Here is a 14500-nt window from a genome sequence, read left to right on the forward strand (position 1 = left end):
CAAATGCCCAGAAACATCTGGAAGGAACATAGAAAACTGATCAGAGTGGCCTCCCTCGGGCTGGGGAAAGGAGAGGAGTTCACTCATTACTTTACTGGATCAGTTTTTTTTTTAGGTTAGACAAAAATTATAATGAACCCTACCTTTCTTGGGGCTGTGAGGCTCAAATGTAATGAATCCAAGCAGGGTCAAGGAGAAGGGAAGTAGAGATCCGGCATTTTCTTGGCAACCTTGACCTCCCCTACCCCCCAAATTTGCTCCCCGTTCACAGACCCAAAACCTGGCCCAAACACCATCAAAATATTTATTAAAACCAAAGCAGGAGAGAACAGAGCTGTTAGGAAGGCAAATCAAAGTGCAGATTGGAGGGTGGGGCAGAGCAAGAAGTGGGGTGGAGGGGGGCACTTCAAACGCCACAGGAGGAGCCCTGTGGTCTGGGCTGGGGGGAGGCCCTTCACCCACCCCTCTTGCCCACCCTGTCAGTGAAGGTCCCCCACTCACCTCTCCCATCTCACATCCATCCTGGGGGGCAGCTGGGGCCCTGCAGTGACCCCTGGGGAGGGACTACCCCCTCAATCCACCCATGGCTGTCAGTTGGTCAGTCTGTCTCCCTCCCTCACTTTCCCAATAAATAAACCGCTCAGGCCTCAGCTCCTTCAGAGTGGGGCAAAAAACAGCTCAGGGACCCCCGCCCTCGCTCAGGGGTACAGGGAGTTGGGGCATCAGCCCCACATCCCTCCTACCCTTTGCTGGTGCCCCAGGCTTGCCAAAGAGGCCTTGATAAATAAATAACGCTCCATTAAAGCTTCAATCAGAAAAACCTTTAAGACGACAGAAGTGCTCTCGCTGTCCTGCAAACAAGCAGGCCAAGGCCTCGCCACCCGGCCTGGTCAGCACGCAGGATTCTGGGGGCAGGTGGCCACCCTGGGCCTCGTGGGGCCCCTGGAGCAAGGAGACCAAAAGTGCAGTTAGAGCCCCCACCACGCGCACACATGGACTCATGCACACACACGTGGACACACTGGGGCGTGTTCTCAGTGCACGCGCAGATGTGTTCACCTTCATTCCCCGGCACATGCACACACACATGCTCACACACCACTCACCCCGTGTACACACATGATGGGTGTTGGGTGCATGCACATACACACCACAAACAGAATCCTTCCCTTCCTGGCTTGCTCAGCCTCCTGGCAGTAGCCAGACTCCAGAGCTAGAAGCTTCTGGAGACAGGGGAGAGGGGTATAAATTAAATGTTTCCAATTGGGCTGGGAGGACGGCCAGAGGCAGGGGCAGGGGCTCCAGGGCTGTAGAGACAGGATGGGCATCTCAGGAGGCCCTGGCCCCCCTCAGCCCCATCAGAAATCCAGGGGAGTGAGGTCCCCAAAGTCACAGTCGAAGAGGTCTCTGATGCCCTCACCCTCCTCAAGGCCAAAGTGGTAGTCAAGGGCCTCGTGGGGGGGGGACAGGCTGATGAACTCCTCAGGGAGGAGGCTGGAGAAGTCCTCCCGCACATGCTCCAGGAGCGAGTCAGCCGCCACCAGCGGGGACAGGCGGTCCTCGTCCACAGGGGCCCGCAGGCCGCCCATCCGGGAAAGCAGAGGTTCTGGGGAGACGGGGGAGCATCACAGGCCGGGGACGCCCCGGCAGGGAGGGCAGAGGGGGCTGTCATGCCTGCCCACCCACCTGGGAGAGGGGCCCCTGCCCTGCCCCTCCCACCCTTCACCTACCTTGCTCCAGGCTGAGCAGGGACTGGCTAGGATCCGTGGCAGGGGATGAGGAGGGAGATGATGGTGGTGGCACTGTGGTGGCAGGATCAGCTGCCCTGTCCTCCTCTCCAGAAGCTGTCCCTTGGGACAAGGTCTTCCCAGGGCTGATCCCGCCCGCGCTCTCCTCAGGGCACAGGAAAACGTCGATGGGGCCTTGTTTGCTCTTAAGGGAGATCTGAAAGGTCTGGATGGAGGCAGCAGGCAGGGTAAAGTGAGGCTCAGCTGACCACCATCCCAGCCTAGCCTGTTCTGGCGGGGCCTGGAGTCCCAGGTCTCACCTCCGAGGAGTCCACGGCTTGAAGCTGGGTCTCAGGAGGCGCCTTGATCACCATGACCATCTGCTCTGCAGGGTCCGCGATGCTACGAAGGTCCTGGCAAGTCACATAGGCCAGGGTTGGTGGAGTCAAGGATCATATGACTTTTGACTTCTGGGGGCCACCCACCCCAAGAGCTCATAAGGCAGAGCCCACACTTGCCTAGTCATGGCTGTCCTCTCCATCCCCCACCCCAGGGCCTGGCACATAACTAGTGCTTGAGCCTATCTCATGCCCTTGAGCCTCAATTTCCACATCTGTACAATAAGACCATTCTACCCATCGAATCCCAAGGTAATGATGGCTGCCTTCAATAATTTCATGTAAATTACTTAACATAACTCAAGGTGTGGTGCTGAGGATTTATTCTGAGCCATGACCTCGCTGTCAATTAGTGGTTGTGTCCAAAATTTACAAACATAATTTGGGTATTCACTTAAAAAGAAAGCTTATTTTAAAATAAAGTTTCTACTTTTGCAAATGAAAAACAGACAAAAACTTGCATCTCTAACCTTGAAGCTACAACCATGTACTGAGTCACTGTACTAAATAATGTTCATTACTGCTGGCACCAGCTTTTCTTGTTCTAATTTGTGCAATTTCAGAATTGGATTATTTTCTCCTTTTACAGATGAAGCTGAGGCTCAGAAAGCTTAAGAAACTTGTCCAGTATCACACAGTGAGTAAACGCTGAGCCAGGACTAGCATCCAAAGCCAGAGCCCTCTCCTGGATCTAGGACCCAGGGTAGCCTCTCTGGTCCCACTTGGGTGAGGCACCCCCGACCGCTGCCCTCCAGGCAGTGCAAGGATATCGCTGGCTGTCAGTGTCCTCGGAAAGCAGGCGCAGCTGTGTGGTGCAGATGTGGATCAGGTGGTCCAGCTGCCGCTCACTCTCCTGCAGCTGCCGGAGGTCCTGGGTCAGTCCTTCAAGCCGCCCACCAATCCCTACTGCTGCATGGCTGCCTCTGTGGGGAAGCAGAGCGAGGGCTAGCAGCTCCTGACCCCTCTGCCCAGGAGCCCTGACCCTCGGCATCCAGTCTGCTGCTGCCTCTGTTCTGAGGCCCAGGCAAACCCTGGCCCCTCTGGGTCTGGCTCCTCAGCTAGGAAACAGCAGAGGGCTGACAGCTGGGCTGCAAGTCAGACAGGCCTGGGTTTAAAGTCAGGCCTGAATCTGTCTATAAACACCCACGTGGCCCTCGCAGGGGGCTGGATAAGTAAATGATGGCATAGACATGCCACAGAGTACTCCACAGTTGTATAAAAAGATGAGAATACATTAGATGTACAGACACCAAAGCACTTCTAAGACTTGTTGTCAAGTGAAAAGAAAAAAAGAATGATGCAGAATGGAATGATCTACCAAAAACTGAGAAGGTAAGATGTGTTCAAGAGAGGGGAGGAGGACGAGCAGGGAAAGAGGTGAGAAGGGAACAATAAAAGAATTTACAGGAATAAAAGAGTTGCGTTAGAGCAGCCCGGCAATGGCAAGAGAAGTCAGAATAGTGGTTACCTGGGGGTATGAGGGGTGGGCGACAACTGGAGAGGGACACAGAGAACTTTCTGGCATGCTGAAAATGTTCTTTATCTTGATCTGGATGATGGTTACCCAGGTGAACAAATATGTACAGCCACACTGAGGTGGATACGTAAGACCTGTGAACTCTCCTGCACCCATCACCTCGGGGAAGCCACCTCTCCTCTCTAAACCTGTATCCCCAGCTCTAAGATGGGGACGCAGGCAGCCACAGCATCACTATCAGCTTCTCCAGGCTGGCCCAGCCCTGGCCTCTGCCCACCCTCCCGCTTGGCTGGTACCTACAGCCACTGTATGTGGTTCTTGGACTTCTTGGCAATGAGCTGGATGCCCTCGAGGACGTTGGTGATGTCATAGATGCGCCGTTTCTGCACCTTCAGCACCTCTGCTGCCCAGTTCAGGTCGACAACACCATCAGCTGAACGGCTCAGCAGTTCCAGGAAACGTTTGGTAGTCAGATTCAGCGATGTTTCATAGCGTGACTTCTCCCCGGGGGATTTCACACCTGGGGGGGCCAGGCAAGGCAGGGTCCCTCAGCACCACCCCCACCCCCAGCTGGGCCAGCCTAGGGGTGGGGTGGGGCGATGGCTTCTTCCCCTTGGTGAGGCCAAGCAGGGAGGCCCTGTGGCGGCTGCCTGCCAACCACAGCATTCCTCTTCCGGCTGGGGAACTCCCTACCCCCCAGGGCCTGGGGAAGCCATGCCAGGCGGCCACTCCAGCTACCCCTTGGGGCCCCCAGAGGCCTGGCTCAGGCCCAGGCCTGACACGCCAGAGATTTAGTTTCCAAGCACGTTTGTCTGTCCACACCCCAACCTGGGCCTGGTCAGGGGGGCTGCCCCAGCCTGTGCTCCTTGGGTACCTTTTCCTGGGTGACGGCCTCTGCCCCGGGTTGGCCCGCTGCTCTCAGCCAGGTATTGATGGTCTGTTTCCAGGTCCAGCCTCCGCTTCACCTGCAGCAAAATAAATGGGAGGATGCCCAGTAACCAGGAGAGTGAGGCCACAAGAGACCCGGCTGAGGGCTTGGTGCTCCTGGGCCGCCCCAGCCTCAGTTTCTCTACCAGTATGCCTAAGTGTGTGAGTGAGGGGCAGATCCTAAGGGACACAATCCTACTGCAGGACAGAAGACTCAACTGGAAGTCCCAGTTCCACCCCTACCTCCCTGGGGGCCTGTGGTAGTTTGCCAATTTTTTGATACTCCTCCTTTCAAAAGATGGAGCCTAATTCTCCTCCCCTTAAGTATGGGCCAGATCCGGTAACTTGCTTCTAATGAACAGAATGTGGTGAAAGTGGTGGTGTGTCACTTCTGAGACTGAGTCCTCGAGACACTGGAGCTTCCTCCTTGTTCTCTATATTGGATCACTTTGGGGGGAGCTCGTCGCCATGTCATGCAGGCACTCAAGTGACCCAAAGGACAGGCCCAAGCAGCAAGGAACTGAGATCTCCTCCCAACAGGACCATGGGTGAGCTCAGAAGCAAATCCTCCAACCCCAGTCACACCTGCTGTCAACTGGAGCCCGGGCCAACATTTTGGCAGCAACCTCAGAAGAAACTGAGCCAGAAGCACCCAGCTAAGTGCCCCCTGACTTCCTGACCTACAGAAACTGTGTGATAATACATGTTTGTTGTTTTAAGCCATTAGGATACAGGTCCCTTGGGCAAGTCGCCGACTCTCTCTGGTTTGTGACTATCTGTGAACAGGACAGCAACTGGTGCTCATCACGCGCTTTGCTTCCATTAGATCATCCCATCCTAGGGACTGGCGGCACAGCAATGGCCTCGCTTTACACATAAAGCAACTGAAGCCCAGAAAGGCCCAAGGTCACACGGCCAGGAAGTGGCAGAGCCAGCATCCCCGCCCAGGATGCCTTGTGATTTAGTTCACACACTCGAGGAAGATTGCCCTGGCAGTCTCACGGGCATCTCAAAAGCATCCTGATCAAAACCAGCCCCACCCCCTCAGCCCCGCCCACTGCCCTCCTCCTATCTAGTGGCCAAGAAATCCTGTCACCACAGCCACTACCACCTCCCACCTGGACCATTTGGCAGTCTCCCCACTGGTCCCCCTGCCTCCATCTGTCCCCTTCCACCTTAGTATCCTCATCTGCCACCACTTCTCCACATGAACTTCTGTTGAGACGTGTTTTTTCATAAACTTGTGCCTCTGAGCCTTAGCCTATGCTGGTCCCTCCCTGCCTCTGCCTCCCACCCTTTGCACCTACTCCTTCCACCCGTCTGGACAGGCACCTTGCCTACCACTTAAGACTTTCTGATCCTGCAACAGAGACTGTGCCTCTCCCTCTCAACTGCCTCGAACCCAACCTATTCCCACACTGTCTCTCACTACAAATTTCTGCAGATGTGTTTCACCCAGAAGCCAGGGAGCCCCTCAGAGGTGGGCACTGGGTCTCAATAACCTCTGCACACAGTGTCCAGCACAGGGCCTGGGCACCAACAAACGTTTGCTGCATGAACCTCCCCACGTGCTGGCAGACCTGGACACTCCCTCTCACACACACATTCATGGGCTCCCTGAGGGGACAGAAGAGCTAAGCTGGGTGCTTCCTCTGAATTGAGCACCATGCTAAGTAACTGCTTCACCAGCATTCATCACCAAACCCGCCAACCACCCTGCAGCGGGTGCCATGATGATCCTCGCTTCCCGAGGAGCCTGCACCTCAGAGAGGTCACACAGACTGAGAGGTGGAGCCCAGATCTGAACCAGAGTGGGGTGGCACAGAGCCCAGTCCAGAAGCCAGATCCCCGCGAGCCCATCAGAATGTACCCCTCTCCAGCCCCGCCCAAGGACTTGTACCCTGGCATACTCCTGCCAACTGCACCCCTCGCCTCCTCCCTGTTCCCCAGGCCCTCGCCCACCGTGAAGGCAGGTCAATGCCACACGCTAAAACAAGGGCTCAGGCAGATGGGTGCCACGGCAAAGACCCCAGCAGGGGCCCTGAAAGGCAGGGATGAAGATACACAGAACACTGGTGAAAAAACCTGATGACTCAAAACACCCATCCACAGGAGGGGCCACAAAAACTGTGGTTCATCTAGCCCCGGGAGTACCAGCAGCTGTCAGGGACTGAGGCAGGTCAATGCAGAATCCTCTCCAAGACATAGTGACAAGAAAAACACTGTTATAGGGAAATGCATTTATATGATCCCTTTTTGGATTAAAAAACTCATGCAATCGTTTTTCTCTGATTCAGTTTCTGTTATCACAGAATCCATCTCAGAGGTAACCTCTGTATGGGGGGGGATGGGGGACTGATGCCTTGTCTGTAAAGTGTGAATGATGCACTCTTTGAACGTTGAAATAAAGGAAAAACTACAATTTTTAAAACTTTTGAAAAGGAAAGCTGTCATAACCACCCCAAAAAACAAAACAGAACAGGCTTAGGAAAAGAAAACAAGGAAAAATGGATGGGGCTGAGACCCCACCCACTTCAACCTTCGTCTCTTAACTTTTTCTATAGTAAATGTGTACTACATTTAGTTTGTTTTTTAATAGCCATGACAACAGGGTAGAGGTGGAGAGGAAGGGCCAGAAGGAAGGGCTGAATTGCACAAAGCCTTGTATGCAGGAAGTGCTCAATGAATGCTCACTGGTGCAGAAGCTGACCCTGCAGCTTATTTCAAGGACTGCCCCAAATGCACGCCAGTGCAGAGGTCGGTGGAGGTCACAGCTCATACGGCCAGTGGCTACTCACAGGTACAAGAGTTGGGGGGTGTTGGAGGGCAAAAGCTAGGCCCCCACCCCTACCCACTGGCAGAAAATGCCCACTAGCCCCTAAGTACTGTGAAGGCAGAGGCTCCTTACTTGCCTCTGTGCCTAGTACTTCATGGGCACTCACAAAGTCAACAACTGTTGAATGAATGGAATGCTCAGGCCCAGTGAGGCTGCCCCTGACACCACTGGGGGTGGAGCAGAGGGCATGTCTCCTCAGCCCAGTCTCTGGCAGTTCCTCTGAGCCTGGAGCTCAGCTGCCTGAGGGCAGGACCCACAGCCCTGGGCCTGTAAGTACTTGTCAGACAGCTAAATGGAGGATACTTGTCCAGGGCCCCAAGCTGGTACCTGCAGGAATAGGCCATCAGGGTATAGGAGACGAGCCAGGTGACCCACTCCTGGTACAATCCCCCTCCCCCTCACTCAGTAGGAGGAAGGGCCCCTGAGCTTCCTTCAATCTCTATTAGCATCTATAGGAGGCAAGGCATCCTAGCAGTTAACTAGTTGGGAAGTTTGGACTGGTCCTACCACTCACTAGCTGAAGGACTAGGGAAGGTTCCAACATCTCCAGGCCTCAGTTTCTCTATCTGTAAAAGGGGAAGGTTGCCGAGAGGGTTAAATGAGTTAACTGGGTAAAGTGCTTGGCACAGAGCCTGACACACAAAACAGTCTCAAAACAATAGTGGCTGCTATTGTTATTATTATTAGCATCTTGGTGATTCCGGAAGGCAGCACTGGGCATGGGGCCAATGAGGTTGGGGGAGCCTTGTCTGGATGCCTCAGGGACCAGCTGCCACCCAGGCCCCCATCAGCAGTTGGGCAGCTTCCATCTCCCTGCGCAGGGCCCTGACTCACCCCTCCTACTTGCTCCAAGCCCCCTGCTGAGACCCCTCCTGCCTGCCCCACCTTCACCCACAGGCTGTGCCAGTCAAACTGGTCTCCACACCCTGTCCCGCAGCCCACAGGTCCGAGCTCCAGGCCTCCACTCCCTTCTCCCCCTGCAGTTCAGCTGCCTCTTCTGGGCCCCCCAGTCTGACCTGGTCTTGAGCCTCTTGCTGCTCAGGGAGCACTTTATCAAGGCATCTCCCAGAGGCCCAGCCTACCCAGTACTTCCACAGGGGCCCAGGGGTCTGCCTGCCTGATTAATGAGGCTCCATGGCAACCAGGCCCTGGGCGGGTGGAGGGTGGCAGATGGAAGGACAGGCAGAAGGAGGGGATCAGCAGCTGGCCCAGCCACCCCGCCCCTTCAGAGAAGGCCTCCCAGCCAGGAGGCCTGTCCCCAGAGGCCCAGAGGGCCAGGCCTGCACCTGGCAGTCAAGCGCTGAGGCAGGAAGGAGGGTCTCCTTAATGGCCCTTCAAAGGTCTGGCCCCAGGATGCCCCCCTTCACTTCCCCAAGCAACCGTGCCCACCACCCGGCCACAAGCTCTGGTCTGAAGCCAGCAGGCCTCAGTTCAAATCCCAGTCTCACCACTTTGAGCCCTGTGATGGGGGCAAGTCGCTTCCCCTCTCTGAGCCTCAGTTCAGATGGGTCACCGAGCTCAGAGCGTGGTTATGAGTTTTAGCTGGCTCGAAGTTCGCCAGAGGCCTGACAGGCAGTCAGCGCCAGGTGAATACACGTGGGCCATTATTATCTGAGTCTGACCCACGCGCGGCTCCAGTGAGGAAGCTGAGGCCCAGGGCGCAGAGAAGCAAACAAGGACTGGCCCGAGGTCACCCTGCACCCCGGGGCGGGGCCCGGAGGCCCAGCCCAGGCTCGGCACCGCCCAGCCCGGGAGCCTCAGCACCCCCTCCCCCGCCCCCGCTGCCTTCGGGCCAAACACCGCGCCCCGCCTGGGTCTGCGCGGGGGTCCTGGCAGCGCGCTTGGCCCAGAGTCCCGGGTGTCCGTACCGGCGGGCGGCCGAGCGCGGGGCGCGGCGCGCTGGGTGTGGGCCGGGGCGCCTGCGGCGTGGCGAAGAGCAGCAGGTCGGGGTCGCGGGGGCCGGCGGCGGGCGCGGCGGGGCCGGCTGGGGCCGGCGGGGCGCTGGCGTCCTGCGCGGTGGAGATGATGACGATCTGCGAGGAGTCGAGCAGCCGCAGCGCGCCGGCCCCGAGCAGGGCCTCCAGCGCCGGCGCGCACGGGCCGCCCGCGGGGGCCCCAGCTACGGCCATGGCGCTCACGGCCCGCGCGACCCGGGGGGCAGGCGGCGGCGGCGGCGCGGGCCCATGGCGGCAGGCCGCGGCGAGGGCTCGATCCTGCTCCGCCCCCGGCCGCCGCTGCCTGCAAAGTCCCGGCCACTTTTACGCGCCAAATCCTTTTTGCCGCGAAAGAGCCACGCGCCGCCGAGCGCAGCCACCATTGGCTGGCCGGGCCGTGACGGAGGCGACGGCGACCGTGCCCATTGGCTGCAGCGCGCCGGACCGGCGGCGGGGGGCGGGACGGGGCGGCGGCGCGAGGCGGTGCGGCCAATTGCGGGACGGCGCGCGCGCAGGCTTTGTCGGGGCGGGACCCTGGGCGGTCGCACTCCCCGCCCCCAGCCGCGAAGGCCTGGGCTCGAGGCGTGGTGGCCCCGCCCCCGCCCCGACACACCTCACCTGCTGATCCGTCTGGAGACCTTTGGGACTGAGCGTCGCTTCTGCACCTCTCACCATCAGCAGACCCCACGTGACCCTCGGAGTTCCCCACCAAAGCCATCACCTGTAGCCCCAACACCCTCAGCCCAGATTTCTAGAAACCGCCCCTCTTTTCTAGGTTCTCAGGCCCACCTCCAAAGCCCCAGCTACATCTCCCATCCTCAATTTGCCCAGCCTCTGCCCTTTCCTTCCAAATCCTGCACCCGCCCTACCTTTGTCACCCAGAGCCCAAGTAGAAGGGGGATGCCAGGAGTGGTGGAGGGACGTCTGGCCTAATACAGTTTGGGATTTTCCTGCAAGACCCGTTTTAGCTGGAATCTCTTCCGTAGCCCGTACACAGCTCCTGCTTGAACTCATTCATTCAACAAACTTGAGAGCCTGCTCTGTGTCCCGTTCTTGACTCCTGGCCCTCAAGAGCTCACAGTTTAGGGGAACAGAGAGGTAACAAATGTTTACTACACGATGAGGAATTTCCACCGTTAAACTAACTCCATGTTAGACCTCACAAAGGGAGGAGGTGAGGGTGCTGAGCATGAAAATGCATTTAATCCAGAGGCCCTGGGACCTCTCCATCAGCCATTTCTCATTGCTCAGGTCAGCTGATTTGACCAATATTGTCCTCTCCTCTGTGCCAGGCCTTGTGCCAGCACTGAGGGCAAAGATGTGAAATTGATAATTTCTACGAATTTGTGTCATCTTGTGGAGATGACCCACGTGAAAAAAAGTAGCTGAGACACAAACAAGAATCAAGTCCCTAGGCCCAGTATATACATCACCTCCTCCAGGGAGCCCCCCAGAGTCCTCCATTGCCCGATGCTGCCTCTGTTCCAGCACTGACCACACACTTGGTTTCTCCATCTACTTCCCCTACCAGACTGGGAGCTCCAGCAGGGCTTCTTCCCAACACTGGCCTGGCCCAGAGCAGGTACTGAGAAGGGTTAGGAAAGAAACCAGAGGCTCATGCCACAGGCCACCTAGAATGCAACAGGGAGCCCTGGTTGTCCGAGAGTAGTCCTTAGGGCCCTGGCTACAGAATCACCTGGGCTCTTGTTAACTCTGGGTGCACCCCAGCCCTGCCAATTAAGAATCCCCAAGTGCCCGGCAATCCACATTTTCACAAGCAACCCCCCCCACCTCATTCCAGGTAGTTTTTCTGTACTTTCCCATTTGAGAACAAAGTGGTATACCTGTATAACCAAAACATGTGGGACAGCCTCAAATTCCAGCCCCTCGAGGGTACTTCTCAGCTTCAGTTTCCTCATCTGTAAAATGGGCACATAGCCCTGGCCCCTTCCAGGGTGCCGTGAGGATGAAAAGCCTAAGGGATCTGAAGGTGTTTCATGAATTATGAGGTGGTTTAGGAAAGCAGTGGGAGTTTCCTAAGCAGTCTGTGAAATTACTTGCTGCAAATCCTAGACTGTGTCAACCCTGGAAGGGACCACTGAGACTATGCAAGCTTCTTGCTGCACAGATGGGAAAACTGAGGCCCATTCGGGGGTAGAGACCTGTGAAGCCAGCCAGTGATAGAATCAGGCCTATACTGGATTCCTATCCCTGGGGCCAGCCTGTCACTCTCTCCTCCCCAGTGAGAGAAGCTCCTATTGGAATGCTAGGTCTCATCTGAAATAACCAAGCCAGACCCTGACAGAGGGTGAGAGAAGCCAGCAACATCCCCCTTCCAGATGGAGATTCCTTCCTCCACATCTTCCGAAAGCATCTCAATAACAGTAACATTCACTTTTGTAAAGCCCTCTCATATCCAATAGTCACTCAACAAACACTTATTGAACACCTGCCATGCGCCAAGCACTGGACTGGTTGCTGGAAGACAGATACTGTTATTATTGCCCCATTTTATGATGAGGAAACTGAGTCCCAAAGGGCGTGCGTGAGCTTCCCTAACAGAGGAAAAGGCTATTATGCAGGCTTGGTGAAGCTAAAGCCAGGGGTTTTTCAGAGCCCTGCCCTCCCTGAAGTATTCAAGTCCACAGCCTCCCAGGTAGAAGCCGGTGCCCTCCTTCCCACAATCCCTCCTGCCCTGCTGCAGCAGAAAGGAGTGAAGACCAGAATTCCTGGTGTGAAATCAAGGAAGAGATAAGGGCCTTCTGTATCTATTAATACCCACTCAAAAGCAGCAAAGGCCTGAGAGATAGGGTCCCTTGGCCCCAAGCCTGGCAGATCCTGATAAGGCCATTTTCAACATCAACAGTTCTCTTGAGGCTGGGAAGCTTCCAAAACATCCACAATTACCAGGCAGCCACTTCCATTGATGATCTCCTTTCAACCTGATAATCCCATAAATGAAGGTTGTTTATCCACATGGTGCAGGAGGAAGGAAGTGCAGCTCAAGGTCACAAAGCAGAACTGAGATGGGAACTTGGCCTGTTTCAAGGCAAAGCCCAGGAGGGCCTGCCCTCATACCCCGTCATCCTCCGTAAATACCCCAAGAGCCAGGCTTGGGGCTGTCAAGATTATGTGTGGTTTCCCAAAGGTACTAGGGTGGAGAGTGGCTTACCGTCATCACCACCTCCACCAACCCCTTACCCTAGAGGAATCCAGGGGCTGGAAGCTCCTGGGCCCGTGATCCTGGGCCTGGAGACGCTTTTCCCTCGATTCTTGCCAAGAGGCAGGATGGTGTAGAAGTGATAACATGAGCTTCTAAATCAAGTGGATGTCAACAGGAACCTTGGTCTGTGTGACCGTGGACAAGTCAATTCACTTGCTTGAATGAGCCTCACTCATTCAAACCACAGATATTTACTAACCACCTACTATGTGTCAGCATTGTGCCAGGTGCTGGGGAGATGGCTGAAAGCAAAACAGACCCAGCTCTGATACCTGGAGATCACAGTCCAGTAGGAGAGTCAGAATTATTTCTACGTACCTGCACAATACGCTAATTAAGAAGTTTGACAAATGACACAAATAATTCAAAGGTATTTATTCCACACACACCACCTCCCTAAACATACATTCTTAGCTTGAAAAAAAAAAGTCCCCAAACATGAACATCCCATTATTATAAGGAGTGCCTAACTGGGAGAAATGATTCTGTGGTGACTTAATTTGATTAAGGGGCACAGAGAAAGCCATTGTTGAGTTCTGGCAGAGGGAGGTGGGGAGTCTGATGTCTGCAACATCATGGTTGTCTCGAATGATCCCTCGTTGCTACACTGAATTCTCCCTTTGACTGACGGTTTACAGTCCCTGGAGACGTTCTGTCGCCATGCCAGTTCCGGCTGTGTCTGAACACAGCCCTCCCTCCCCATCTGCGGCTAATGCAGGGGCAAGCCTTGGAAGTCAGGCAGACCCCAACTATGTGGCTTGGCTAGACGACCTTGAGGAAGTGATGTACCCTCTAGAAGGGCTTTGCTTGCCCCATCCACAGAACGAGGGGCAAAGGCTGCTTTACAGGATAGATGTCAGGGTTAATTGAGAAAACAGGACCAGCAGAGTTCTCAAACTGGCTCACAGGTATGATTTAATTTGCCTAGAGTATTTTTTCTGAATTACGAATTCATTACAAATTTTTTTAATTGGGAAATACTATATAAAAATTCAAATATTACTGTTTCTTTTAAAACTAATATCTGGCAATACTAGCCAGGCCATCATGGTGCTAAGCAGTTGCTGTCCCCCATTTAGCCAGAGCCTTGACCCTCCAGGCCATCAGAGTCCCTGCCTGGCTTGCCTCCCTCAGTGACCTTACTTGCCCTGCCACTCCAGGTTTCTGAGTCTGCAGTCCCTGATGCCTGTGCCTGGCACAGAGTAAGCAGCCAATAAATTTTAACTACTATTAGTGCTATCATTACTGCCAAGGAACTGACCGGCACCAGCACAGCTCCTTGGCTTTGCAGGTAAGTAAAGAGAAGACATGGACATGGGAGAGAAGGAAAAGTGGCCTTTCATGGTAAAACAGGAGACATGGGGCTTAGTGCCAGCCAATAGCTGCCTGGCTGTGTGACCTTGGCCAAATCCTTGGCCATCAGTTGGTCCATTTGTCCAGTTGGGTGTCGGCCAGAGGGTCCAAGGTGCAATGTAAGTGGACAGGTCTCAGGTCGATAAGGGAGCCTCCCTTCCCCCAAACCCCTGTTATTCCCTGAGTCATGCGCTGGGGAACCTCTCTCCTTGCCAGTGCCACTTCCTTTCTCTGCATCACCTCAGACCCTGAGGATGGATTATGCTTTTCCAGGGAGAGGGGGAAAAACCAGACATAGGGGCCATGCCTGCCCTGCCCAGGGCCACAGTGAGGGGGTAGGGAGCCCTTAGAGCAGAGGGGCTCTGTTTTGTCATCTGTAAAATGGGGATGATAATAATAATAGTGTTTACCCGATAGGGTTGTTGGGACATTAAATGAGTTACTAAAGTGCTGAGGACAGTACCTGGCACATAGAGAGTACTGGATAAATGTCAGCTGTTATTAAGAATGAAGGATGGATCACTGAAGCCGCTTGCCTACTTCTCCTCTCAGTTTTTCCAAAGAGGAAAGAAAAACTGTTCCCGTCAGGCTGCAGAACAGGAGAGTTTTCACACAGCAATCCCTG

The 14500-nt window shown here is 55.1% G+C and overlaps 1 protein-coding gene across 1 annotated transcript; it reads right to left on the reverse strand.

The window, feature by feature from the left end:
* Positions 1–290: 290 nt before the first annotated feature.
* On the reverse strand, positions 291–9630 carry E2F1 (E2F transcription factor 1). Its single transcript, XM_014828783.3, has 7 exons — positions 9234–9630; positions 4477–4567; positions 3903–4122; positions 2896–3048; positions 2048–2162; positions 1731–1953; positions 291–1606 (listed from the first exon to the last, which is right to left on the reverse strand). Exons 1-7 carry the CDS (start codon positions 9492–9494, stop codon positions 1359–1361), a joined length of 1311 nt encoding a protein of 436 aa, XP_014684269.3. The 5' UTR covers positions 9495–9630; the 3' UTR covers positions 291–1358.
* Between the last annotated feature and the right edge of the window lie 4870 nt (positions 9631–14500).

Source organism: Equus asinus, chromosome 15 (assembly GCF_041296235.1).
Source record: "Equus asinus isolate D_3611 breed Donkey chromosome 15, EquAss-T2T_v2, whole genome shotgun sequence".
In the NCBI taxonomy this organism is placed as follows: Eukaryota; Metazoa; Chordata; class Mammalia; order Perissodactyla; family Equidae; genus Equus; species Equus asinus.

Excerpts from the sequence above, each read along its gene's own strand:
- E2F1 (XM_014828783.3), bottom strand. The coding sequence starts at position 9,494 with ATGGCCGTAGCTGGGGCCCCCGCGGGCGGCCCGTGCGCGCCGGCGCTG. Across the intron at positions 3,049-3,902 it reads AAGAACCACATACAGTGGCT|AGGCAGCCATGCAGCAGTAG; the intron begins GTAGGTACCAGC and ends GCTTCCCCACAG. Across the intron at positions 1,954-2,047 it reads AAGCCGTGGACTCCTCGGAG|ACCTTTCAGATCTCCCTTAA; the intron begins GTGAGACCTGGG and ends GCCTCCATCCAG.